This window comes from Lissotriton helveticus, chromosome 1_1 (assembly GCF_964261635.1).
Source record: "Lissotriton helveticus chromosome 1_1, aLisHel1.1, whole genome shotgun sequence".
Taxonomy (NCBI): domain Eukaryota; kingdom Metazoa; phylum Chordata; class Amphibia; order Caudata; family Salamandridae; genus Lissotriton; species Lissotriton helveticus.
In genome coordinates, this window is record NC_136057.1 from 2,077,551,648 (window position 1) to 2,077,577,800 (window position 26,153).

Genomic DNA, 26,153 nt, shown 5'->3' on the forward strand with positions numbered 1-26,153 from the left:
GGTTGGGCGGCTCTGTGCTGAAATGGCTCTCTTCCTACCTGTCTGACCGCTCTCAACGAGTTTTTACCCCCCTTTCACTTCCTCCGCTCGACCGCTCAAATTGGGAGTCCCACAGGGCTCTTCCCTCAGCCCACTTTTGTTTAATGTTTATTTTACCCCTCTGGCCAAGCTGATTGCTCTAACCGGGATTAAGTCCATATCCTACGCCGATGACATTCAGCTACTCTTCACATTTGATACCCCTTCTGCCTCTGCTTTTGATCCACTGAAATCCTGCCTTAGAGATATCTCTAATTGGATGGATGCCAATTCTCTCCGTCTCAATGCAGGAAAAACGGAGACACTGTTTTTTAACTCACCATCTCCCCTGGACTCTAGCTTGTGGTGGCCCGTAGACCTGTGCCAAGCCCCCATGCCCAAAGACTCGGTGAGAAACCTAGGTGTACGCTGGGATAATCATCTCAGCTTCAACTCCCAGGTACAAACAGTAGCAGCCGCCTGCTTCGCTAAAATTAGAACAATCAAACGGCTTATTAACTATCTGCCGGAGGACTGCCGTAAGACTGTGATCCAGGCACTCATCATTTCCCATCTTGACTATGCCAATGCCCTCTATCTTGGAATCACAGCTGGCCTGTGTCACAAACTACAGACGGTCCAAAACACCGCTGCTCGGCTGGTGGAGAGAATTCCTGCTAGACATCATATCTCTCCACTTCTCCGTAAACTTCACTGGCTACCCATCGCCAAAAGATGCGTCTTTAAAGCTATGACACTGGCCTTCCGAGCATCTAAAGGCAACGGTTCAGCCCATTTGAAAAACACCCTACGTCCTTACATCAAACCCAGGGCCCTACGTTCCAACTCCCTTCTTTTTTTGGAAACCCCCCGATTTAAACGATCCCGTGCAGGTGGAAAAACCTTTGAAGTCTGTGCCACTCAGCACTGGAACAAGCTTCCGCTAGCTCTGCGCAGCTGCCAAGCCGAACCACTATTCCGCAAATCCCTGAAAACCCATCTCTTTTCCTCCTAGTTTGGTCCCCCGTCCTAATGCCTCCTGTTTTCAGAGTTTTCTGCGCCGGGATGCCCCGTTGGGGCCGCTGCGCGCTTTATAAAACACACAAATAAATAATAATAAATAAATATATACATGTATGCCGAAAGAAAACACCTGAATCTATAATGTTTGCAGTCAACATAAATCACTTAAAATCTTGCATCCCTCCGATGCAAATGTGAATGTTTAGTGTCTAGCTGAAGCTCAATGCAATCAAAACTAAATGTTTATTTCATTTACAATAACACCAACCACTCACACCCTGGTAAAGCTGTCAGACATGAACCAGGAATGATTCATATCTACCTACACTAAATTGCTTTACTTTTCCTGTACTACAAATAATCATCTCACAAAGAAGGCCCAGTGGCATAATGAACGTTCACCTTTCCAAAAAATTAAAACCTACTTAGACGAATCAGACACTCCCCACCTTCCAAACCATAGTTGTATCATAGCTTGTTTATGTAGCCAGCATCCCTTAATTCCTCTGTGACACCCATGAACATTGTCCAACTCCTGTCTCTATGAGGGACACATGAAATGTTATCAACCTGCACCGCCCTTGACCCACATGGCTGCCCAGCAAGCCAATGTCCTCTTCATGACATTCGGCATCACCTCCAAAGCTGTGACACCCAACTCCAGAGGGACTAGGCACCTCTGTCAGAAAATACAACACTAGACGCCCAAGCGTCACTAGACCCAAACTTTAAAGTTACAAGAAACTTTGAACCCAGAAGCATGCCTTTTTAGCTGTGCCACATATCTCTCGCAATTCAGAGATCTTAAAAGCCACCTCTTCAAGAAGTGCTTCCTCTTCCACCTCCACACTGACCATCTCAACTGGCCTAATATATCTTACTCGCTGTGATAGCTTAGCTTTTTTGACAATATGTGAATCATTCCCTACATAGTGTCTCCCCTAATCCTCCCTTGCCACCTAGGGATCTATTGCTGTTGTAGCTTTGTTTACTGCACAAGAATACTTGAAACATGATTCGAAACTTTGGGCATGAAAGGTACAAACAGGAGGACCACATAACCTGACCATATTTTAAATCAACTAATGCAAGATCTCAGATACATCTCGGGCAGGAAGGTTTAACGGTGAAATAAGGCTGGGCCGTCCTCGACATAAACCCCTAAGTAAACAGTAAAGTATTTACCTTGCAGCTTTCATTGAATACGCGATGAGAAATTAGTTGATTATTCATTTTCTCTCCTACCAGGTATCTGTAGTTCATCTCTTGTTCATACTTTGGTTATGTTAGAACAGGGCAGTGCCAACCACACTAAAGCTTCATAGGATCTTTAAAGCAGCAGACAACGATATTTGCAGCTTTCAGCTGATGGTGGGATAGAAAGAAATGACTGAAAGAGACAGGGAAAAGATAGCTCTATCCCTTGAGAAGTATGAGCCAAATTGAGTCCTGTCTCAAACATTCAGCACACACAGCTCTTTATCAATTAGGATCTTCGCTCAATGAAGAATTCATATGCCTCCTGACTGTCTGTCCATGCTAGCACTGAAGTGACTGGAAGGCGGTGCTTTGTGCTCCACAAAAATCCCAAATAAATATGATCTCAAACAAGGTTGTCAATGGGGTATTTGTCATCGCGGCAATTAGTAATGTTAACCGTACTCAAAGCTGAGCACAGTAGCACGTTAGTCCTCGTGTAATTGTCGTAGTTTAAAGTTTATGTGTTTAAGTGCAAGTTTATTGAAGCAGCCAGAGTAAGAAAACATAATTAGAGCGTGCAGGTGCCACAGCTAATTACATTTTAATGAGTCCTACAATAAGTAGTGCCTGGGCAAATTCAATGTCTGGTGTGTTCAGCCTCAGTCACTCTGCACCGTTTTGAAAGGTGAACAGTGATCTTGTGTTTACAGATTTTGGGTTACACCAACTCGGTGTATTCTTGTCGTTCTGCAATAATTCAATAGCACTGTGAAGTTTATAGATCTTTGTTGGAAAGTATTGAACTTAACTGATTAAAAATAAAGATCAAATGATATATGTTCAAATACTCAATGTGGCTACTAGGAGCAATTGAGAATATACCTTTTAATGCAAGCTCCATTTCTCTAATTCTATTTCATAGTTTATAATAGATCAAGATGTATACTTCCTTTAGCTGGCATTCCCAAGTAAGTCACATGATGCCATGTGATCTTCTGGGCATTATATTCTATAAACCATTACTTACTAAAGTTTACATGCCGTTTCCAATCCCCATACATTAACTTGCATGTAAACTTTGATTTCTTTTATTGCATTCAGAAGATTTGGTGTCAGACTTCGGATCCACTGCACAAACTATTTGTGTTGGTGCTCACACTCTTTGTGTGTCCGGGCACATATCACATCTGCAAAATGTGCTCTCCAGTGTATGCATAACTCAGTTAGTGAATTCACCACAGCAGGAAAATGACAAGGAAGGTTTGAAATTACTGCTCCCTATTAATCTGCAGAAGGCCTCCTCTGCCACGCCAAGAAGCCTATGGAGGCCCTCATGAGAGATGGAGTGGTCCTAGATTCTTAAATCACAGCTACTTTTGTCCTGTCACTGTCTCTGTATACACCTTGGCCTCTTTACAGGGTGTTTAATCACTAGGTTGGACTCTCATGCTCTTGTCTCGGGTTTCTTGTTGCGCTGGAACGCCTCGTTGCTGAGGCAGCCATGCGCATTACAAATCCTAAATAAAATTAAAATAAAATAAAAATGTTGTTTGATGGCTGGATTCTCCAGGGGGATTCTTCCTTCTGAGTGGCTGAATCCTCAATGTCCTGTCATAAAATAATTTCGTTGGGGCTCACTATGGGTGTCAATTCACTAAAACGATAGGGTAGTGGAAGTGACATCACATAACAACCCTTTGTACCAATGACATCACAGGAAGTGACATCACATGATCTTTGACACTGAATCTTTCCAGGCAGTATTATCATATGGCCTTCATCCTGATGACACCCCAATAGCCGATGCTGCTGAAGCTAAGTGCCACTTAAGTGCACAATTATGAAATAGCACACGTTTCCACAGTTAATTGTCCATTTTATAAACCACATCCATTTTAAATAGGGTGCTGACTTAGTAGGAACATTGAAACTTTCTTGCATGAAAACATGTTTGTTTAAAAAAGAGAATATAGTTCAACAATAGACATAAAACAACACTAGGACTCCACATTATTTATACCACAAATTGTAATGATTTATTAATTTCTCTAGTGTAAACCCCAAACGTATAATGGACAACAAACAAAAAGATTAAAATAGGTATTGTGTTTTGTCCACTTTTATTTCTCTATGTATACCAATTATAGAATGTGAACTAGATGATTGGCATAAATTATTCCTTAGCATCGTTCACACATTTTGATTAGTGTCACTCACTCATTTTTTTCAATCACATAACTTTCCATGTGTTCATAATAAAGAATATTGGCTACATCTTGTAAACAAATATGTATTTTTGAATTTCCTTATTTTATTCAGAAGAGTATACTTTCCTTTTCTGTATTTGGTTTGCAGAGCTAAGATTGTAATGCAGTCGGAGGTGCAGAAAGTATACAGTGCACATCACAGCACTGTTTACCTTCTGCGGTCCCTGGCAACCCCTAAATGTCTCTATTGGACTCACTAACCGTCAGTCAACTCCTTGCCTAATGTCTCCTAATGCATGTTTTACCAATATGCCTGTAAGGTTGATATGGTGCACATGTGTAGGCAATTTGCTTGAGGTCCCTGCTCCCACTAAACTAAGGGAACATGCAGTATGCACTGTAAATGTTTTTGAGCTTGTAAGGTGCAATGTTTAAATAAGGGGCTTCACAAGTTCGTGGCCACTTCTATAATTCAAAAGTGCACCAGAAGGCCAATTTGCACAGGTACAACCTTTTTAATTGAACCTATAAGACATTGGTGAAGCTGGCATGGAACTGGATGGGATCGTATCCTAAAATGTGAGGTTTCCAGATAAGAATTCCACATGCTCAATGCAACTGTAAAATAGTTAATAACAGTTTCAAAACCAGGCTTGGCAGTTCATTCAAATATAGAAGAAATTATTTTGTGCACTAGTCATTTCTATATCAGTTGATTTAAGAGTGTACTGTGTTTGCAAGAGGAAGTTGTTCAAGGTGACTCAGCGATATAGAAGTGAATGAAACAAGCATTGGCAAAGTCAATAGGTTTGTGTTGGCCATCAGCCTTTAGGATTTGACAGGGCTTGTTTTATTTTATCATGGTTTAGCAAAACTTTGAGGACCTAGCAGCTTCCCCACCTATAATCTAAAAAGGACACTGACTAACACCAAAAGTATTTTTGGTGTCCAAAGCATGCATGGCAATAAGAGTTCAGGTACTTAAGGAACTACTTTGTGTGAATGTGTTCCTTGTGAAAGGGAAGAATGCTATTACTCACAGTGAATTAGCCAATGGCTGAAGTGGAATGACTCTCTAACCCACTCTGTATGCTGTAGTGGGCTTAAGAAAATGTTAAATGGCACAATAACACAACAGTGGATGAATAAGGCTGAAAGAAAGCACCTAAAAGTAAATATATTATACATATAATGTTAGTAAAATCAAAATGTTTTAGCTAATACCAGACCTAAAAATATGGCTTGATGTATGTCACCTATGTGCAGAACATAGAAATGTTTCTTGGGTTGCAGGAAGAGAATGTGTGTCAGCAAGGGAGTAGCCAGAAAATTAAAATACCCCCTACTTTGAACCAAAGCTGTTATGGCAAAAATCAAGCAAAGCAAGTAATCAAAACCCTCCCCAGAAGAGCTTGATTGCTTCTTCTAATGAAATATCAATCTATTCAATCTTGTATAACTTCCATCCACCCTCTGATATCCATAATTTCACCTTTACATTCTGTCATCCATTAAATCTTTCATTCACCAGTCAGTCTGTCACTATTTTCTGTCCGTCCATTTGTCTACCAATTAATCTCCAACGCTATCCATCCAACTTCAAACCTATCCATAAACCTATCCATCCATCCATCCATCCATCCTCCATTTCACCCAGTCATCCATCATTTCACATTCCCCTTTCATCTACCCATCCATCCTTTCAATCATCCATCCATTCTATAGTTTATCCATCCACCCTTTTACTCCATCCATCTGTTCACTCCATCCATCCTGCCATTCAATCATACAAACTTTCAGTCATCTATCCACCTTTTTACTCAGCCACCCACCCTTCGGCCCATCCATCCATCCAAACTTTGAGTCATCTATTCACCCTTTTACTCATCCGTCCATTCACCCCTTCATCCACCATCTACCCATCTATCTACCCTCATTTTACTCATCCATCTATTCTTTCACTCATCTTCTATCTAAGTATCTATACATTCAACCTTCCATCCACCCACAGATATACACCTTTATATTGTTATCCATTCAATCTCTCTTTCATCAGTCAGTCAGTCACCATTCCCCAAACCTATCCATCAATCTGCAAACCTAGCAATTAAACCTATCCATCCATCCACCATTCACTCAGTCACCCATCCTTTCACTTATCCATCCCCTTCCATCTATCCTTTGAATCATCCATCCATCCTTTCACTCATCAATCCACTCTTTCACTTCATCCATCCATTCTTTCACTCCTACAATCCCCCTTTCACTCATTCATCAGTTCACCCTTTCATTCATCCATCCGTCCCACCCTTCATTAAGCCATCCAGCTACCCTCTCTTTCACTCATCCACTCCTCTATCCAGCCATCCATCTTCCCTCCATTTCATTCATCCATCCATACATCAGTCCATCCTTTTGATCATTCATCCATCCCCCTTTTACTCCGTCCATCCATCCAGTCTTTCACTCCATTAATCTGTTCACTCATCCATCCATCCATTCACCGTTTTGCTCATCCATCCAACCACCCACCATCCCTTTACTCATCCATCCTTCCATCCATCCTTTTATTCATTTATCCATGCATCTATCCATACATTCACCTACTCACCCATCTTTTAACGTAAATTATGTACCTTTGTTGGCAGATCTGCAAACAGAAGAGGCTCACCAAGAACGCCATCCCCGCTGTAGCAGCTAAAGCCGGGGGTTGATTTCTCCCCTCTGTGTCAGCCAAGCAGGAACTGTTAAATATGAGTTCATCCACAACTTGTACTGCTACTTTGGCTGTTGCTGTGGTCAATCTAGCCAAATCTATTTTTGTCTGTCCAGCACCATTACAAGAATGCTGTGCTCCCAAGGACAGAATTAGTGTAAGCAGTCGGGAAAGTGAATTGAGTGAATCTTCATAAAGAGAGATGTACGGATAATTAAACAATACTAGCTCACATGTTTGCCTTCCCAGTACACCTCATTTGAATTATTAAATTGCATTTGGGTTCTTTGTTAGAGGATAAGTCCATATTAGTAATATTGCCTAATCCCCTAAAAAGTAATCATCAATTGCTATTGCAGTGAACTACACTTGGGAAGAAAACTTGAATTATGGATTTATGGGAAATTATCAAGTGCGGCCGAAAGCATTGCTCTTGTCATTAATTATCATACTAAATTTAGATAGTTTGATTGGTTGGATGCCCAGTGTTTGTGGCATGGCTTCTATCCCTTGCATTTGCGTTGGCAGGTAGTGAAGAACTGTAGGAGCATGGAACATTACTCAAGAGGTAGAAACTGCTGAAGAAGGGCAATATAAATTAGTATGGCAGTGTCACGGAATTAGGACTGGTATTATATCACTGAATACCAGAAATATCGCCAAATGAAGAACTTTGATTTTTGGTAGTATTTACGTGAAACTTATCAAAGGATACAAGTATGAATGAAAATGGTAAATAAGTCTCTTCATTTATTTAATCATTATATTGATGGAGTGTGTTAATAGCTATCTTCTCAGTCACTAGATTTTAGGAGACACCTAGAGGTGTGATAGGGCACAAAAGAGGGTCTGGTGATTAACTAAAGTATGTAGGTGGAATTGTAGAACCCTGTACCGAACCCACCATCCAACTGTGTAGTATTTTGTTTTGCTGTGACATTAAAGTACTTTCTTTTTTACTAAGAAAAGCACTGTGCTGGACGGTGAATTATTGTGTCTGTTGTTTGATCATTTGAGCACTGAGTCTCTGCCCCAACACCGCCTCTCTGAAAAGCCATTGAGTGCTAGCCCTTTCTATAATGAGAGTCAAGTGCAAAAATGGTGTACTTGGCCAAGGACTGACTCCACGATACTAAAGGAAAACAACCTCAACTAACACTGTGTTAGCCCAAAAACCCATGTTTGCTCTGTGGTTTCCCCAACGGGGTCTGATAGGATATGTGGTGAATGCATGCCAAACCCAGCATAGATTTGAGAGGGAGAGCTCTATTGTTTGAGGTACTCAAATTTTATTACAGAATAAACTCACTGCGCACTTATAAACCGTGTAAATCGTTCTACTTTGAAATGGACATAGTATTAGGCGATCATAGTATTTGAACAGCGTGTTGACAGATAGTTCATTAATATTTATCTCTCGTTCATAGAATGCCAAGCTCATGATAGAGCTGACCTGGTTACTATGTTGACTTGACTTGACTATGTTCAAGAACCTGACTGAGAATCCATTGAGGTTGCATTGAGTATTTTCTATCAAATTAGTCTGAGTTATTAGGAGGGCCCTTGTCCAGTAAGATAATGTAATGGACTAGAATGCAAGGTAAGCATGGTGGCTAATTATGATTTCTTTGAGGATTAAGGCATTTTGTTGGTGTCATCTGCCATGGTTGATGATGTAAATGTATTGCGACTTATATAGCGCACGTATCACCCGAAGGCATCAAGGCGCTTGCTTAGGGAACCCGTCCTGGTATTCCCCTGTGAGATACCCCGGCAGGGTATCCACAAGGTGAAAGCCAGGCATCCCGCCGCGAGGGGGCGTAGTGGAGATTAAGCAAGCTATTGCCCAGAGTCGCAGAGTGTGACCCCGTGAGTCAAGTAGGCACCGGAGCGAGAATTGTCGAGTCCGTGGAATTTTTGAGCCCAAGACCCGCCGAGACGGGGAATCGAACCCTGGTCCACGGCCGATCTCAGCTTCCGGGTCTGCCGCCTCTAACCACTGAGCCACGCTTCTCCACATGATGGTAAGATACTCTGAGACCAAGTGCAAATTAAAAACCTTTTTGTGGATTCCTATACTTCATTTTACACTTCTCAGGAACGCGTCTGCCTGAACAAGATAATGACCTGTTAGAACATGTCCATCTTCCAAAGAATACATAGAATCATGGACGGGTATAAAACATTCCCATCACAGAAGTGAAAGTTAAGCAGGCAGCGAAGAAATTCGGAAGGAATAAAATATTAGGCAGAGATCTACGTCCCTTTGAATTTAATTTTAGGATCTATAGTGTATTTGGCCTGTTGGTTATGCTTGATCTATAATGTGCAGCCAGTAGAGAAAGTAATGCTTCCTACATATATGAAAAAAACAATGCTTGTAGTGCTGTTTAAAATATTAGGGCGATTGTATGTGCTGTAGATAATTTTAGCCTTGGAATGTGGACATGAAGGTACGTTTGCAAATGTAATTTCAAGTGTTGAGCAGGATGTACGTCATCCTTTATTCCTTTACAGAATTTCATCTCTAATTTGTGGGACATCTTTTTTTTTTATTAATGAGTGCATTATCTGCCCATCCGGCCTGACCAGAAGTGGATTGTGTAGGTCCCCAATGTGCTTTTGATTCAATAAATTGTTAGTACTTAAGGAAGACTGGGATAAGTTTGGACTGGAATGGCAATTTGGCAATGGAGTGGAGTTACTATTTAGGGAACCAGTTGCTATGGATTTTATCAGTGCTGCATTTTCAGCACAGTACCACCCATTGAAGGATTCATAGACAGAACTACTCTTAATCGCTGTTGCTGTTTGGTTTCACCATGAATCTTATCATTGGCCAATCTCTTATGCAGATCATTTCTCAATTAAAAATGTAGAAGTTATTCACATTTAAGAGTAGTTTTGTATGCATGTTAACAGTATTATCCTCCATGTGTGCAAAACCCCATAAAAGCAAGTGTTGGAGGCATTTGAATATTTTGGTCGAGTAGTGGGTTATGGATTCATTGGTTCAATTTGGTATTGTGCCATTTGGATAAAAATGAGCTGCAGTACGTACAGCTCCCTGGATTCCTGGTGAAGGTTCTTAAATATATTGGTGAAAGGAGAGATATCGGTGTTTCTGACACACTCACTTATGCGAACGGGGTTGATGAGATCCGTGTAAAAACGTATTTAATTCTCTCTAGTCAGAGTGGGATTATCCAAATTGACTGCCTCTTTTTGTTAATTAAATGTTATGTAAATCCCAGGTTTATCCCCCAAAAGGCATATGATAAATCCAATAATCGGATGATGTTGATATTTCTCCGTGGTGAGCACTGGCAGGATTGTCCTACAGTCTCTACAGTCAGACGTTAATATGACAATGGGAGACCCAATGCCACTGATTTCAAACTATAGTACTCTGCAGCCTAATGTCACTTTCAGATACTTACATTTACCAAAGGCCAATAAGGGTACATTCCATAAAAATCTAACAGGGTTTCTCAGTGAGCTGTTTATCATTTTTTTGAGGGCTAAGGGGTGCAATCACCACTCTTCAGGAGCCCGTGGAAACACTACAACTACTCTGAGGTAGGACATCAAGAATACCAGAACCATAGGTTATGTTTTTACCAGCCATTCTGCTGGAGATCTGGTAATTTCCTGCACAGTTGGGGCAGTGACTATATCTCTTCTTCCATTTGCACTGTGAGGGCAGAAGTCTGAAGACTATGACAAGATTTCCAAAAGATCCTGGAGGACCAAGTCCTCAGAAAAGCCAATAGGTTACTGGGTGCAGGCGGGAGGCACATCTCATGGTTATTTGAAGCCAGCAGATCTACCAGCAGCAGGTAGGAGTCAGCTGTTATAGATAATTGAGGGGCATATTTGGATTCATCTCTTTCAGATCGAGACTGGGGCAGCACAGATGCAGACTAAAATTGTATTTTGCAACAACCCCTTTAAATGAATACATTATATGTGTCTCACAATGTAATGATACTATAATATATGTAATTGCAAGGTTGCACTGCATGTTTACACGTTTTAAGTCCTATACATCTATGATCCAAAGGGTCAAGTACAGTGACAGCAGTATAGACGGGGATACTGCGGTTTAGGAGAAGGATGGGGACATGTTGATTATCGTCGGTCAGGCTGCCAGGTATCCAGTGGTGGAAGATGGCAGTGGACAGAGAAAGATATACAGGCTACGTGACAACCACTATTTATGTTTTCCCTGTAGTGTAAAATGACGTCCCTGTTAGTGGGTAGTCCACCTGTGAGCTCTTAGTTAGAGTTATGCCAGTTCAATATAAACTGCAGAGAAGGTTCGAGGCCTTCGTCATCCTTTGGGTACTCTTGCAGAAAAAAACATGTTACCTTCAATATGGCCAAAATCCCAAATAATTATGCAAATATGAAGCATACAAGTTATAATTCATACTGGGAAAGTTCTCTATTGAATGAGTTATGGTCGGAGTGTTTAATTCTGCTGGCGGAATTAGGGTAATTTAGCAATTCCTCGTTACAGGAGTAATTTAGTATTTAATTTTGCCATTCCGCTGGTGGAATTAAATCAGTACTGTAACGGTACTTAAACATGGCTGAGAAGGAGCAGTCCCTCTACTTTTAAAAGACCACTGCAGGTTAAGCTTTACTCTGCTGTGATTTTAAAACATAGAGGCACTGCTCACTCTTCCAGCCCTGTTTAATCATCCCTGTAGTGCACATATCTCTTGGTGCCTTCACTGGAGTGGATACCCTTCGGTGCCCCAACATACTTACGTAAAGGCACTGAGGGGTATGGACTGCGCTTCAGTGCAGCGCATACCTCTCGTTGCACTTAGATAAGTATGTAAGTGCACTGATGGGTATGCAGTGCACTGGAGTGCACTGAGGGGTTTGCACTGCACTACAGTGTAGATTGTACCTCTTGTTGCTGTTGCATAGGTATGGGAGAGCACTGAGAGGTATGCACTGCACTGGAGTGCACCATGTACCCCTTGGTGCCCTTACATAAGTATTTAAGGGCACAGAGGGGTTTGCACTAGAGTGGATACCCATCGGTGCCCTTACATTCTTATATAAAGGCACTGAGGGGTATGCACTGTACATTATGGTGCCCACTCTGCCCCCTCGCAGAATTCTGTGGTATTTTATTGTAATTCCGTGGAGTTCCACAAAATGAAACTCCGCCAATTCCACCCACCACTATATTAAATCAATTTTTGCCCAGTATACAAGTCTTTATAGAAGGCATTTCCCAAGCATGTTCCTACACCCCTCCAAAACCGCACCTTAGTTTTTATGACATTGAACCTGACTCTGTCACTTTCCCAGCCACCATTGGTTTATGTTATTTTTGGTCCTAGATTGCTGTGTTGAATCTTCATATCAATCTGAAAGTTTATACCTCGACCTAACATTTAAATTGTTGAACTGCATGTGTTTGTCATGAGTTGCCTGATTGGAAAGTTAGTGCTTCATCCTTCATAAAACTTTTAAATTGTGAATCCACAGCTCTATGATTAGTTCCTGCGGGTGTGAAATGGAAATGTACAATCCCTATATAATATTTATTTCTTTTTTTTTTTAATAACAGGCATCGATGTTCTCCACCAATTAGGCTTTGGCGGCAAAGAAGTAGGAAATCTATCCACAGTGACTGCATTGCCAGGATCACATATCCCATTACCTCATGGAATCCGCTTAACTCCTACAGGACTACTTTTGGAAAGTGATATACACATTGAGAGAACAATAGACCAAATAATTCCCTCAAGCTTTCAACAACCATTCATGGTGCTGGTTGCACTGCGCTCTCATAGAGTAAACAATGCTTTTCTTTTCAGCATAAGGAACACAAAACATAGGTTGCAGTTTGGTGTGCAACTCCTACCAAGAAAGGTTGTGGTGTATGTGGGAGGAAAGCATTCTGTGTCCTTCGATTACAGTGTCCACGATGAACAGTGGCACTCATTCGCTATTGATGTTAGAGACAAAACCGTCTCCATGTTTGCAGAGTGTGGGAAGAAACATCTCAGCAAAGAGGCTGTTTCCACAGTGCCAACCTTTGACTCTGCTGGTTCGTTTACTCTAGGAAGAATGAACTTTCATTCAGTACACTTTGAAGGCATAGTATGCCAACTGGATATCATCCCTTCAGCACAAGCCTCGGCAAACTATTGTAAATACATAAAAAAGCAATGCCGCCAAGCTGACACATACCGATCTCAGGAGGCGCAAACCCACACAGCATCAAGATCATCCTCAGTGTCTCCGAAGAGAAAAGAGTCTTACTATGAATTGCTGTCAAAGCAAACACTACAAAGTACAAGTAGAGAGCCCACTTTATTTCACAAAACAGTGCCAACCAGCCCACCAAAGAAACCCATTCGACCAACTCTTTCCTCATCATCGAAGTCCTCATTGACCACCTTCAGCTCAAGGACAGGAAAAGCCAAACTTCCAAATCTTGACAGTAGAAATTCTACTGCTCAGGAGAGATTTAGAGCATCAACACCCAAAACAGATCAGAGTGAAAAAAGGAATAACACCAGAAAAAAGTCTGAGACCCAGCAAAATCTATCTGATAACAACACGGAAGGGGCTGACAGGGACCCTACTACACAAATTGAGACCCCTCCAGCAAACCCGCCTGAAAAACGCAATAGGATTAAAAACAGCAGCAGGAAAAACAGCAAGTCAAAGCACCACTCAGAAGGATTTAAGGAGATGCAGCAGATCGTTAACCAGACGCTTTACAGAGCATCCTTTGACCCATCTGTGTATAATCACGTGGATCCCTGGGAGGAAAGCATATTAGAGGAAGAAGATATATATAACTCTGAAAACAGCTATGAAATTGACATTGAAAATTATGATTATGATTATGAAGAACTTAGCAGAATGTTCGACATGGAGCAGCTAAGAGGGCCTAAGGGCGACACCGGACCACCTGTGAGTACTCTCAATTATATATTCCTATCATACTCTGTTTTTGTTTAATATACTTTGAATGGAAGGCTTTGGATTAAACCCCGAAGAGAGTGCCAGAACTGTGAAAGAAGCGTATCCTGAATACGCAGTCCAAATTTATGATTTCAATAAGGCATGCTTTTTCTCTAGAATGTCGTTTTGGCAAAAGGTTCCAGAAACGTTTTTTTCCCTTTATAGCTGGCTGAGTTCAGCCATACTCAATTCTGTGAAAGTGGCAAGTTGTAGACACACCAGATGTTTTGTTTTCTTTTCATCTAAAACATTGCCAAGATTTTAAACAGCAAAAATATGGAGACAGGAGACTTACAAAAAGTGCCGGGTTAGTGGATGCTTTTAGGTCAAGAATCTTGCATAAGAAAAGAAAGAAGATAAAATGGGAATTAAGGAAAGACGTATTATAGCAATAAAACAATATTGTCCTCTCAACAAGATAGCACTCTCTTAAATTAAAAATTATAATGACTTGATTGGAAACCATCTGTCTGCTATGACTTTTACTTGGGGCATTTGTTAATGGTAGCTAATATTTTTCTAGCAAGGCAATTATGCTTACTCTTTCTTTAACTATTTTAAGCATTATATACTGAAATTATATCAAGGTTATAGTGCTGCAGTCTTGGACTTTTCGTTTACAAAATATTGTCTGTCAGGTGTATTAGTTCAATTTGATCAACTGGCAGAATGCATCAGGTTGTTAAAGAAACGTAGATGAGTGTAGGACTGCATCATTGTTGACCTGGAGTAAGTTGGTAATCATATGCATAAACGTAGTTGCAAGTAATTTAAGCAGGGTGTCTCATGATGTGTAGCCATAGTGTTTTGAACCTTTATTACCTAAAACACCCTCCTCAAGTAGGTGTCATATATTGGGAGATGATATCCCCTGCATGGAATTATTCTTTGCAGATGATCTAAGTACTTGTCAAATATATAACTCAAAGTCAAAGTCAAAATGAACTTTATTCGATGTCTTTATAGAAAACCATAAAAGCATGTACAAAACATATAAAACATATTATTAAAAAGTTAAAAACTGTATGTTTATCATAGATAAAAACTACTGGCACTTTTACAACTCCATGGAATATTCATATTATGAGAGACTTTCCACATCTAATCACAATCTTTAAAATCTATAACTCAACTGGAATGCATTGTTTCTTCCATGACGCCTATTTATTTAATAATGTTCATCTGTAAAGCATTTGAACATCACTGTTTATTTGATTAAATATCTCAAACTACTGTTCAAATTAACACTAAGACATTCCACTGAGTTATTACTAACCAAGTTAAGAGTAGATTGAGTGTGTTCGAATGCAAGAGAAACTCAGTGTTGTGTCCACCCAGTAAATCTTCAATTGGATACAAAGTAAATGGAAACCCAACAGAAACCAAAGTAGTCCAAGTTTACATCTTTTCCAACTGTATATTAAGTCATTCTTAATTATGGGCAGGAATGAATACATAAAGGGGAGGAAAAACTGAAAGCATGAAAGACTCAGGCTTAAAAGAACTTCCCCAAGGGGATAGAAGCTAAGTACTTCCAAACATGAAAAAGTCAGAAGTGTTTTGATTGATTCTTGAAGCAAGATCAGAGAGGACAAGGAAGAGCAAGCATCTACTAATAGACAGTAAAGCTGAGGAGCAAACAGGAGACAAGAAACCCATAATGAAATGTGTGTGAGAAACTGCAGGGAAATGGAGTTGGGCACGGGGCGATTTCCTCCATAAACAGTAAAAAGGCAGTAAGATATGACCAGTAAAACTTACCACGTTGGATTGTAAGGAATGTAAATTGGCAAGTAGTCAGTGACTCTAAATTAGTAACTTGTTGGCACAGAAGTCTAGTGAAGCGATTAATCAATCCAATAGGCAACCAATTCAAAATATTCTATTCTAGTGTGTACAAATTAAAAAAACTAAGAATGTCAATTATTTAGAAAATGAATAATTCTCCTTTTGAGAAGGGTGAGTTTTCAAGCCTAAATAGGGATACAAACTCCAAGAGACTGTTCAATCAATTGGTTGCTATCCAACAGAAAACTTCCAACAGAAAATAGATTCCCAAGTGAATTTTCCAAACACTTAGGACATTCCTGTCATCTATACTTCTTCAAGTAATCCACTTTAACACAGCCACTGGTTTCTTTCACAAATATGATGAATAATTATGCCGCTTAGCCTGGATAAACCTTCTACTCTGTCCCAATTACTTTAATAAACATGGATGTGAAAGTCTCTTGGAGAAATCCAGACTCTCAGATTAGTTAGTTTAGAAAGAACTGTGAGGTTTTGTTAAAAATTAAAAGGCTTATCACAACACATGTTCGCTGTCTGATACTCTTCTTATTGGGGACAGGGAAGGAGTGAGGGAAGGTACAATTTGGTATTCATCCTGGAAACGGATGCAGCAAAAAGTGGTTATTAATCTTCTTTTATATTAGCTGATATCTGTACTATTGAGCATGTGATTTTGGCCTCATTTCATTTTCATAAGATTTTAGCTACACTTCATGGTTTCAATGCCCAGATTATAGCAAGAATGAACTTCTTCCAACTGTTCCTGCTGTTTGGGGATGGAAAGAAAAGTGCCCTATTTGCCGAAGGACAGCAGTGGAACCTATTTGCAGCTCTGAGAATAAATCAGTTTAGTTGGAATAGGTGACATGCAAGTTAAATCACTTTTGTTTGCTGATAACTCTTTTTAGTGAAGTATCACAGCAAATCTCAGCAAGAAATACTCAAAACTATGCATAGGTTTGGCGAAATATCAGTATACAACATACACTTTTACAGATTAAGAATGATGCCCAAAACTAAACAAATTCATAACATCGAATAGTGGAAGGAACATTATTATGAGTGGACAGATTCATGTATTACTTAGGAACAAGCACCCTGATATAGTAATAATTAAAATGTAATAATTAAAATCAAGAATCATAAATTGCAAAAATAAGGAATCGCAATTTATTATTCATTAATTTAGATGCACTGAAACTTTGAATGAATGATAAAATTGTAATTCATATGCATTCACAAATTCAGTTTACCAATTTCTAAATAAACATTCACATTTCACGCCACTATTTACAAAATACAATTTGAAAATTGGCATGCTAGGGATGCTAATATGGATATAAGATGGGGGGTTTATGTTGTTTTTGTAAAAATAGCATTGCTGCTGCTTGTTGTCACCAACCTGTAATTCATACATCGCAAATGCTTTGTTTCACTCGGCACCCCCATGTCCACCCTGCCATCACACCTCCGCATCGGGCCATATCTCGCTCTTAACCTGGAATGTGTGAGGTCTTAACAATCCATGGAAAATATCACGGTGTTGGCTTACTTAGATTACCACATTATCCACGTTGAACGTCTGCAGAAAGCACATCTGACACAGCAGATGTGCTTTTACTAAGATCATGATGAGTAGGAGGAGGCTATCATGCTGCCCACAATGCCTCACATTGTGGGCAGCAAGATAGCCTCCTCCTATTCCAGTGGCATCATGATCTCTCTTACTAATGCCTTAACAGATGATCAGGGACGATATGTAATAGTCCAGGGAATCCTCTGTGACACCCCGTCACTATAGTGAATACATATGGACCTAACGTTGATGACCCGATTTTTACATGGCATTTTGGCGCCACGTCCTTCAACTCAGAACGACCACTATCATATGGGGTGGGGACCTGAACACATACCTAGACCAGACCCTTGACTGCTCAGTAATTAAAGATTAGCAAGGCAAGCAGTCTACCAAAATCTCCATGCTTGGATGGAGGAACATGAGATTGTTGATATCTCGAGGCTCCAGAATCCCACTAAGCGAGAGGGTACGCTCACTTCCTCTGTTCACAGGTCTTGGTCCCATTTAGACTACTGGTTAGCCACCTGAGAGGTTCACACTTTGGTTTCTGATATGTCCCTCTTATGTAAAACCTACTCACACCATCATACAGTTTATGTGGCTCTTTCGAGCAACGACTGTCTTGGATCCTGTTTTCAGGGAGAAGGTGTGCAGAGCCATTGCTGAGTATTTTACTAAAAATGTGGGTTCTGTTGAGGGGTGGATACACTCTGAGAGGCCTTTAAGTTCACTATCAGGGGAGTATGCATTAGTATGCATTAGCACACATGCTGACATGCTGAAATTGATCAATTTGCGATAGAGCAACCTCTACAGTCCCTTGAGCAGGACTATCAGTCTCATCCACACCCCAGCATACTGGCTTCCATGCAATAGCAAGCTACCAACTTCAATGATACCACTGTGCAGGAAGTAAGATACTTGTCTAGGCGCCATGTGGCAAGGTCATATGGGGAGGGGAGACCACCATGCCATAATACAGCCACCGATATCAAGGCCCCCAGGGTCCACGCCTATATTGTTAAGAATGCCTCCCCTGAGGGCACTTATCACTATGATACACCTCCTATCCTGGCAGGCTTTACATGCTTCAACACACATCTGTTTAGCGCACAAAACTATCCTTCTGCAGGGATCATTGCTCATTATCTGGAGGGTGTCACTCTGGAATGGCTCTCTACAGGCCAGCGAGGATATCTTACTCAATCTATAACAATAGATGATATAAAGGATGCCATACACATGCTACCCAATGGCAAGGCCCCGGGCTGTGAAGGCCTGACCAGTGAATTCCATAAAGAATATGCAAATATCCTTGCACCCCATCTCCATGCACTATATAGGAAGCATATAACAAGCAGAATCTGCCACCCTCCTTTAGGGAGGCACTAATTATTGGACAACTAAAACCCAATAAAGCGTTTGAGTACTGTGAGTCCTACTGACTACATTCCTTAATGAAAACAGATGTAAATATCATTAGCAAAATCCAGGCGACCCGACTACAGCCACTCCTGCTTGGTTGGGGATGCTGGACTGTCTGAGTTTATCTCGCCCGTTCAACTACACATCATTTCCGCATGTATTGTATCAATTGAATCCCTCCCTAAAGGCAGTGGCAATCCTATTTGAAGCCACTATAGCCTTTGGCGCTATTGAATTGTTCAATATCCGGAGTCGCATGGGGATCCCTCTGACCTTCCTGCAGTGGATTCGCTTGCTCTACACTGACCCAGTGGCTCGAGTACAAATCAGTGGGGCTATGTCTGAGGTACTTCATATCCTTAGGGGCACTAGACATGGATGCCCTTTATCCTCAATATTATTTGCGATCATTTTGGAACCACCAGCATCCTATGCCAAAGATATGCCAGCTCTGCATTAAGATTCATGCTGCGGTCTCTAATTATTTGTTATATGCAGATGATATGGTGTTGTATGTGAAAAAGCTTGCCACTCATTCCTTTTGATCATTATTCAGGCCTGAGTATTAACTGGTCCAAGTCCATTATCTTCCCCTTGACTCTGGCCACCAATTAGTTTCCATTGGATTTTCCCTTATTGTGGAGCACTGACCCTGTGAAGTATTTGGGGATCTGGAATCACAATGACCTAGAATTGGTGCTTCAATACAACTTTGGCAGAGCCATGACACAGCGTGAGGATCAGGTGCACAGATAGGCTAGTCTGGCACTGTCAATTATAGATAGAATGACTGTCATGAAGATGATGAGCCTACCCAAGTTTCTTTACCTATTCACCAACATCCCTTTGTGCTCTCACAACACTTTTTCAAAACACTTAGAACACACTTGATAACACTGGCATGGGCGGGCTAAGAACCCAGGATTTGATGGGACACACTCACATTATCATATGCATAGGGAGGTTGCGGATCACCAGATGTAGAGCTCTATTACTTGTGTGCGCAAGCTCACTTCACACACTGTTGGTACCTTTTCCATGATTGCATCCTATACCTAGCAATTGAACATGATGATGCCAGCCCGCTCTCACTAAAGATCATCCTGCCACCAAACCCCCTCCTATTGCTAAGACTGAATTTAACACCATTCACTGCACCAAGAAAGCATGACATACGATTGGAGCACAAGCCCCCTATGTACCTCAGCACTTTCCCTGCTATACCACCCTGCCATGTCAGTCCCTCAGGCACCACAAGCTCTGGAGATATCCTTGGCAGGGCAGGGTTAACCACCACAAGGGATGTCTACTCCGGGAGGACATTCATTGTGTTAGACGATATATCATATACACAGCGTCATACCCCGTTGCTGACATTCATTTACTTCCATCTCCATGCTTCTATTAAGGAGGTGCACCCACAATTCCCGAAGGAACCCCCTTCGGTCAAGGCACTACACGTCTTACTGACAAGCGACACATACAGGTCACTCATTATGAAGTTGTATGCCTCGGTACAGAATGATAGACCCCCAGCCCCTGATTCGGCACTGCAGAAATGGAATGAGGTGCTTAAACCTGCTATTGGAGCTGATGGATTGGGCGTTTTGTTGTGCACATACTAGCATGCTTACCCCTAACTGTAACTTACACATAATTCATTTCAAATATCTCCACCAAATGTACTATACAATGGCAAAGTTATACAAATTTGGGCTGAGAAAGGAGGCTAACTGTTTGAGGTGTGGGGTGTTTGATGCAGATTTCTTGTATTTGGCAAAGTCCTGCCCCCTTGTACAGCATTTCTGGATGCAAATCACGGAGGCCTTGATGTACGTGGTGCTGAAGCCAGTGCTCTAACGCCCGCTTCTATGCCTAGTGGGCCTGCTCAATGACCGGAAGCTCGCGAATCGCAGACTCATAGCAGTGGCACTATTATTGGCTAAGAGGAGAGTGATGATGCATTCAGGCAAACATGAGGCAACCACCAAAAAGAAAAGGATATTGGATATGGTATACTGCAAAGAGCAATTGAAACTATATGCTGAGGAACTACAGATACCCTTGTGACCTAAAGACATATGGGGGCAGTGGCCCGCTTATTTGTTGGCTGTCCTGAACCTTTCTTTGTGGTGTGAAGGATGCATGTGTCTTCTTACACTGGGTGAAAGTGAAGCAGTAGAAAGCTTGCACTGTACCTGCTTTTAAAACTTCATATCCACTCAAGTCTTCTTAGCAAACCATTACCAGCCTTGGCGTTCGACCCCCGCGGTACCCGGAAGTTAGACGGGACCGCACTGCACTGGGGTTGACGCTCTAGTCTTTTCCGCCCTTCACAACTATATCTAGCACACTGGAGCGACCGCGCAGCGTGTGGGTGGCAGGACACTGGATTGGCCACATTGTGAATCCCTCTATTTTTAAAACTATTGCGCTGCTTGCACTAACCTGATCGTTTGCATTTTAACTGTTTTTAACTTAAAATCTTGCTTCCTTCAAAACCACTGCGTTGTTGCACTAATTTGATCTTTTGCACCACAATTGATCAACTTCTAAACTTTGAATACTGGCACTGTACCTGCTTTTAAAACTCCATATCCACTCAAGTCTTCTTAGCAAACCATTACCAGCCTTGGCGTTCGACCCCCGCGGTACACAGAAGTTAGACGGGACCCCATTGCACCGTGATTGACGCTCTAGTCTTTTCCGCCCTCCACCACTATATCTAGCTCGCTGGAGCCACCGCGCAGTGGGCGCGTGCAGCGGGTGCACCGCCGGTGCGCCAAAGGCAAGCCCATCTGTGCCCGTCAGCGCCCAGAGCACGACCAGCGCCAGAACCCCTGGCTAAACTGGGCCCCATACATACAGTAGGAAAAAACTGCTCGAACTGCGAAGCAGCATATGTGCACTTCACAACATACTTGCACAAAACCTGGATGGGACCGAGGCTCTCTGCACTAACTGCCCCTTCGAATCAATTCTGATTCCCTTTTGGTCCCCATGCCTATAAATAAGCCAGGAAAAGGGTGGGAAGCCAAAGAGCCTGAAATCTGCAGAGATAGAGAGAATGGTGGTAGGGATAAGGATATAAATGGGTCATCAATGATCCTAAGTCAACATCAACGGTGTCTGTTAAGTGTCTCCTGCTGAATGCCCGTTCCGTAGTGAAGCACAAATATCAGCTGGAAGATCTAATTCAACTCTCCACACCAGACTTAGTTTTCGTGACCGAAACCTGGACAGACACCACATCAGCGCCAGACTGAAACATTGCTCTACCAGTAGGCTGTTCTTTACTCTCACAGGACAGGGAAAAAGGTAAAGGGGGGGGGGGGGCATGGCAATTATCTACCAAGATCATTTAAATGTACGCGTGGAGGCTCTCTGTTCTGACGGCAGAAGCACTACATTTCTGTTTAAAGCTAAATGACTTCTCGATATTTCAGGGGATATTAATTTATCATCCACCTGGCACCAAAGCGGCTTTTTCACAAGCCCTTTTGATGCTTTTGGAGTCATACACTGACCCTTACTTCCTCACAATCCTTCAGGATTTTAACTACCATTTAGAATCTAAAAATAACACGGATACAAATAGCCTGCTGGATAATCTAGAGGCTTTTAGCTTAAACCATCTTATAACTGAACCCACCCACCAGACAGGACACACACTAGATGGGATTTTTACAAGCAACCCTGACATTACTCTGACTAATTTGCTAGCCATGCCATGGACAGATCACAAGGCTATTCATTTTAACATCAAAGCACGCAGCCACATCCTTGGACACAGGCCAAGCCTTCTAAGGTACAAATCAGGCGCTGGAATAAAGTCAAGGACAGTGACTTTGAGTCAGCCCTTGACTACTTTCCTGGCACACTAGGAAAGGATAACAAAACAGCAGCCCTGCAGTTCAATGGCTGGCTACTGTTGCACCTAAAAAACTAGTGACGGTGAAGAGAGCCACGATATCATCACCCTGGTACACTCCGGAGCTCAAATGTTTAAAAATTAACTGTAGAAGAGCAGAGCGCCTCTGGAGACAAGACTATAATAATCAAATGAAATTAACATATAACTTAGCTATCCTACAATACAAGGAGGCAATTACTGCAGCAAAAAAATCCTTTTTTCACAACCAAAATAAAGGAGGCTGGCAACTCCACTAAGGAACTGTTTAAATCTGTCAACATGCTAGCTAAACCGCATCAGGATAATGCCTTCAAGCCTGATCAAGCCTTGTGCAACAAACTTACTGCGTTTTTTCAAGACAAGGTGCAAGGAATCTACAACGACTTCCTAACTGCCCCAGTGCCTCAGGATATAAAAGTACTAATGGGACCAACCCATTGCAGATTATCCCCAACTCTCTAGCCCTTCTCAGGGGGTCCCAAAAGGACCCCCAAGGTCACAAAAAAAAATAATCAGGGGGGGTACGCGCACCGTACGCGTACAGTGCGCGTATCCCGCGATTTAAAAAAAATATTTTTTTTTTGCACTTGGTGGTCCTTCTGGGACCCCCTGAGAAGGGCTAGGGGGGTCAGGGGGTCTCAACTCTTGTTTTGTGCTCTCTTGTGCCTCACTTCTCCTGAGAAACAAGATGGCTGCTCAGGTGGTCCCAGAAGGATAATAACATATATAAACGTTATCCGCTAATAGAATTAGCATTTACAAAACCTTTGAAATTTATTGAAAAAAAATATAGATTTCACGCCTGATATAGTTAGGAATTAGCATTTAAAAAACCTTGCAAATTCACTGAAAAAAACATAGGTTTCAAGCCTTATATAGTTAGGAATTAGCATTTAAAAAAACCTTGCAAATTCACTTAAAAACCATAGGTTTCAGGCCTTATATAGTTAGGAATTAGCATTTAAAAAACCTTGCAAATTCACTTAAAAAACCATAGGTTTCAGGCCTTATATAGTTAGGAATTAGCATTTTAAAAACCTTGCAACTAACTATATAGGAGCAATTTCTATGGTTTTTTAAATGCTAATTCCTAACTATATAAGTGAATATATATATATATATATATATATATATATATATATATATATATATATATATATTAAACTTTGTTCGTTACTTTGAAAGCGGCACAGATACTCACCTGAGAAATACTGTAGCACTACATCTACCAAGAGGCCACGGGCGTGGCCACGCCCAACCGGGCGGGAGTTGATGTGTTGAACTGGTGCTTAAAACTATTATCGTGCCTGCATTCTCGAAAGCCAGAGAGCCCATGAGGAAGTGCCGGTGGGCATGAAACGCGTCGGGCGGAGCTGAGCGATATTATGGCGAAAGGACCTGGCTGTTCCCACTGCATCTTTTAATAAATGAATGGCAACAATAATTTTCCCTGTTTGGGCCCCCTCATTGCAGGCAAACTGTGTGGTGTATATTGAGCGGCTAGCCTGAGGCCGCGAGGGGTGCTCTGCGGCATTGTACGCCGTCCTGCAGCAGCGGTTAACTCCGAGGCAGCGTTGGAACAAGGAAGCCTGTTAAAAGACATCAACGGACGTGGGTCAGCAGCTGAGGAACATTTCGCAACCCACTGTGGTCTTTAAACTTTGTTCGTTACTTTGAAAGCGGCACAGATACTCACCTGAGAAATACTGTAGCACTACATCTACCAAGAGGCCACGGGCGTGGCCACGCCCAACCGGGCGGGAGTTGATGTGTTGAACTGGTGCTTAAAACTATTATCGTGCCTGCATTCTCGAAAGCCAGAGAGCCCATGAGGAAGTGCCGGTGGGCATGAAACGCGTCGGGCGGAGCTGAGCGATATTATGGCGAAAGGACCTGGCTGTTCCCACTGCATCTTTTAATAAATGAATGGCAACAATAATTTTCCCTGTTTGGGCCCCCTCATTGCAGGCAAACTGTGTGGTGTATATTGAGCGGCTAGCCTGAGGCCGCGAGGGGTGCTCTGCGGCATTGTACGCCGTCCTGCAGCAGCGGTTAACTCCGAGGCAGCGTTGGAACAAGGAAGCCTGTTAAAATACATCAACGGACGTGGGTCAGCAGCTGAGGAACATTTCGCAACCCACTGTGGTCTTTAAACTTTGTTCGTTACTTTGAAAGCGGCACAGATACTCACCTGAGAAATACTGTAGCACTACATCTACCAAGAGGCCACGGGCGTGGCCACGCCCAACCGGGCGGGAGTTGATGTGTTGAACTGGTGCTTAAAACTATTATCGTGCCTGCATTCTCGAAAGCCAGAGAGCCCATGAGGAAGTGCCGGTGGGCATGAAACGCGTCGGGCGGAGCTGAGCGATATTATGGCGAAAGGACCTGGCTGTTCCCACTGCATCTTTTAATAAATGAATGGCAACAATAATTTTCCCTGTTTGGGCCCCCTCATTGCAGGCAAACTGTGTGGTGTATATTGAGCGGCTAGCCTGAGGCCGCGAGGGGTGCTCTGCGGCATTGTACGCCGTCCTGCAGCAGCGGTTAACTCCGAGGCAGCGTTGGAACAAGGAAGCCTGTTAAAAGACATCAACGGACGTGGGTCAGCAGCTGAGGAACATTTCGCAACCCACTGTGGTCTTTAAACTTTGTTCGTTACTTTGAAAGCGGCACAGATACTCACCTGAGAAATACTGTAGCACTACATCTACCAAGAGGCCACGGGCGTGGCCACGCCCAACCGGGCGGGAGTTGATGTGTTGAACTGGTGCTTAAAACTATTATCGTGCCTGCATTCTCGAAAGCCAGAGAGCCCATGAGGAAGTGCCGGTGGGCATGAAACGCGTCGGGCGGAGCTGAGCGATATTATGGCGAAAGGACCTGGCTGTTCCCACTGCATCTTTTAATAAATGAATGGCAACAATAATTTTCCCTGTTTGGGCCCCCTCATTGCAGGCAAACTGTGTGGTGTATATTGAGCGGCTAGCCTGAGGCCGCGAGGGGTGCTCTGCGGCATTGTACGCCGTCCTGCAGCAGCGGTTAACTCCGAGGCAGCGTTGGAACAAGGAAGCCTGTTAAAAGACATCAACGGACGTGGGTCAGCAGCTGAGGAACATTTCGCAACCCACTGTGGTCTTTAAACTTTGTTCGTTACTTTGAAAGCGGCACAGATACTCACCTGAGAAATACTGTAGCACTACATCTACCAAGAGGCCACGGGCGTGGCCACGCCCAACCGGGCGGGAGTTGATGTGTTGAACTGGTGCTTAAAACTAT

General features: G+C 42.3%; 1 protein-coding gene across 1 annotated transcript in view; it reads left to right on the plus strand.

Annotated features, from left to right (window-relative positions):
- The window catches only part of COL24A1 (collagen type XXIV alpha 1 chain), a 979,161-nt gene that overhangs the window by 72,220 nt on the left and 880,788 nt on the right, over window positions 1-26,153 (plus strand). The window contains exon 3 of the mRNA XM_078645481.1: window positions 12,758-14,115. Within this exon, the coding sequence (XP_078501607.1) occupies window positions 12,758-14,115 (1,358 nt within the window). The remainder of the gene's footprint in view (window positions 1-12,757; window positions 14,116-26,153) is intronic.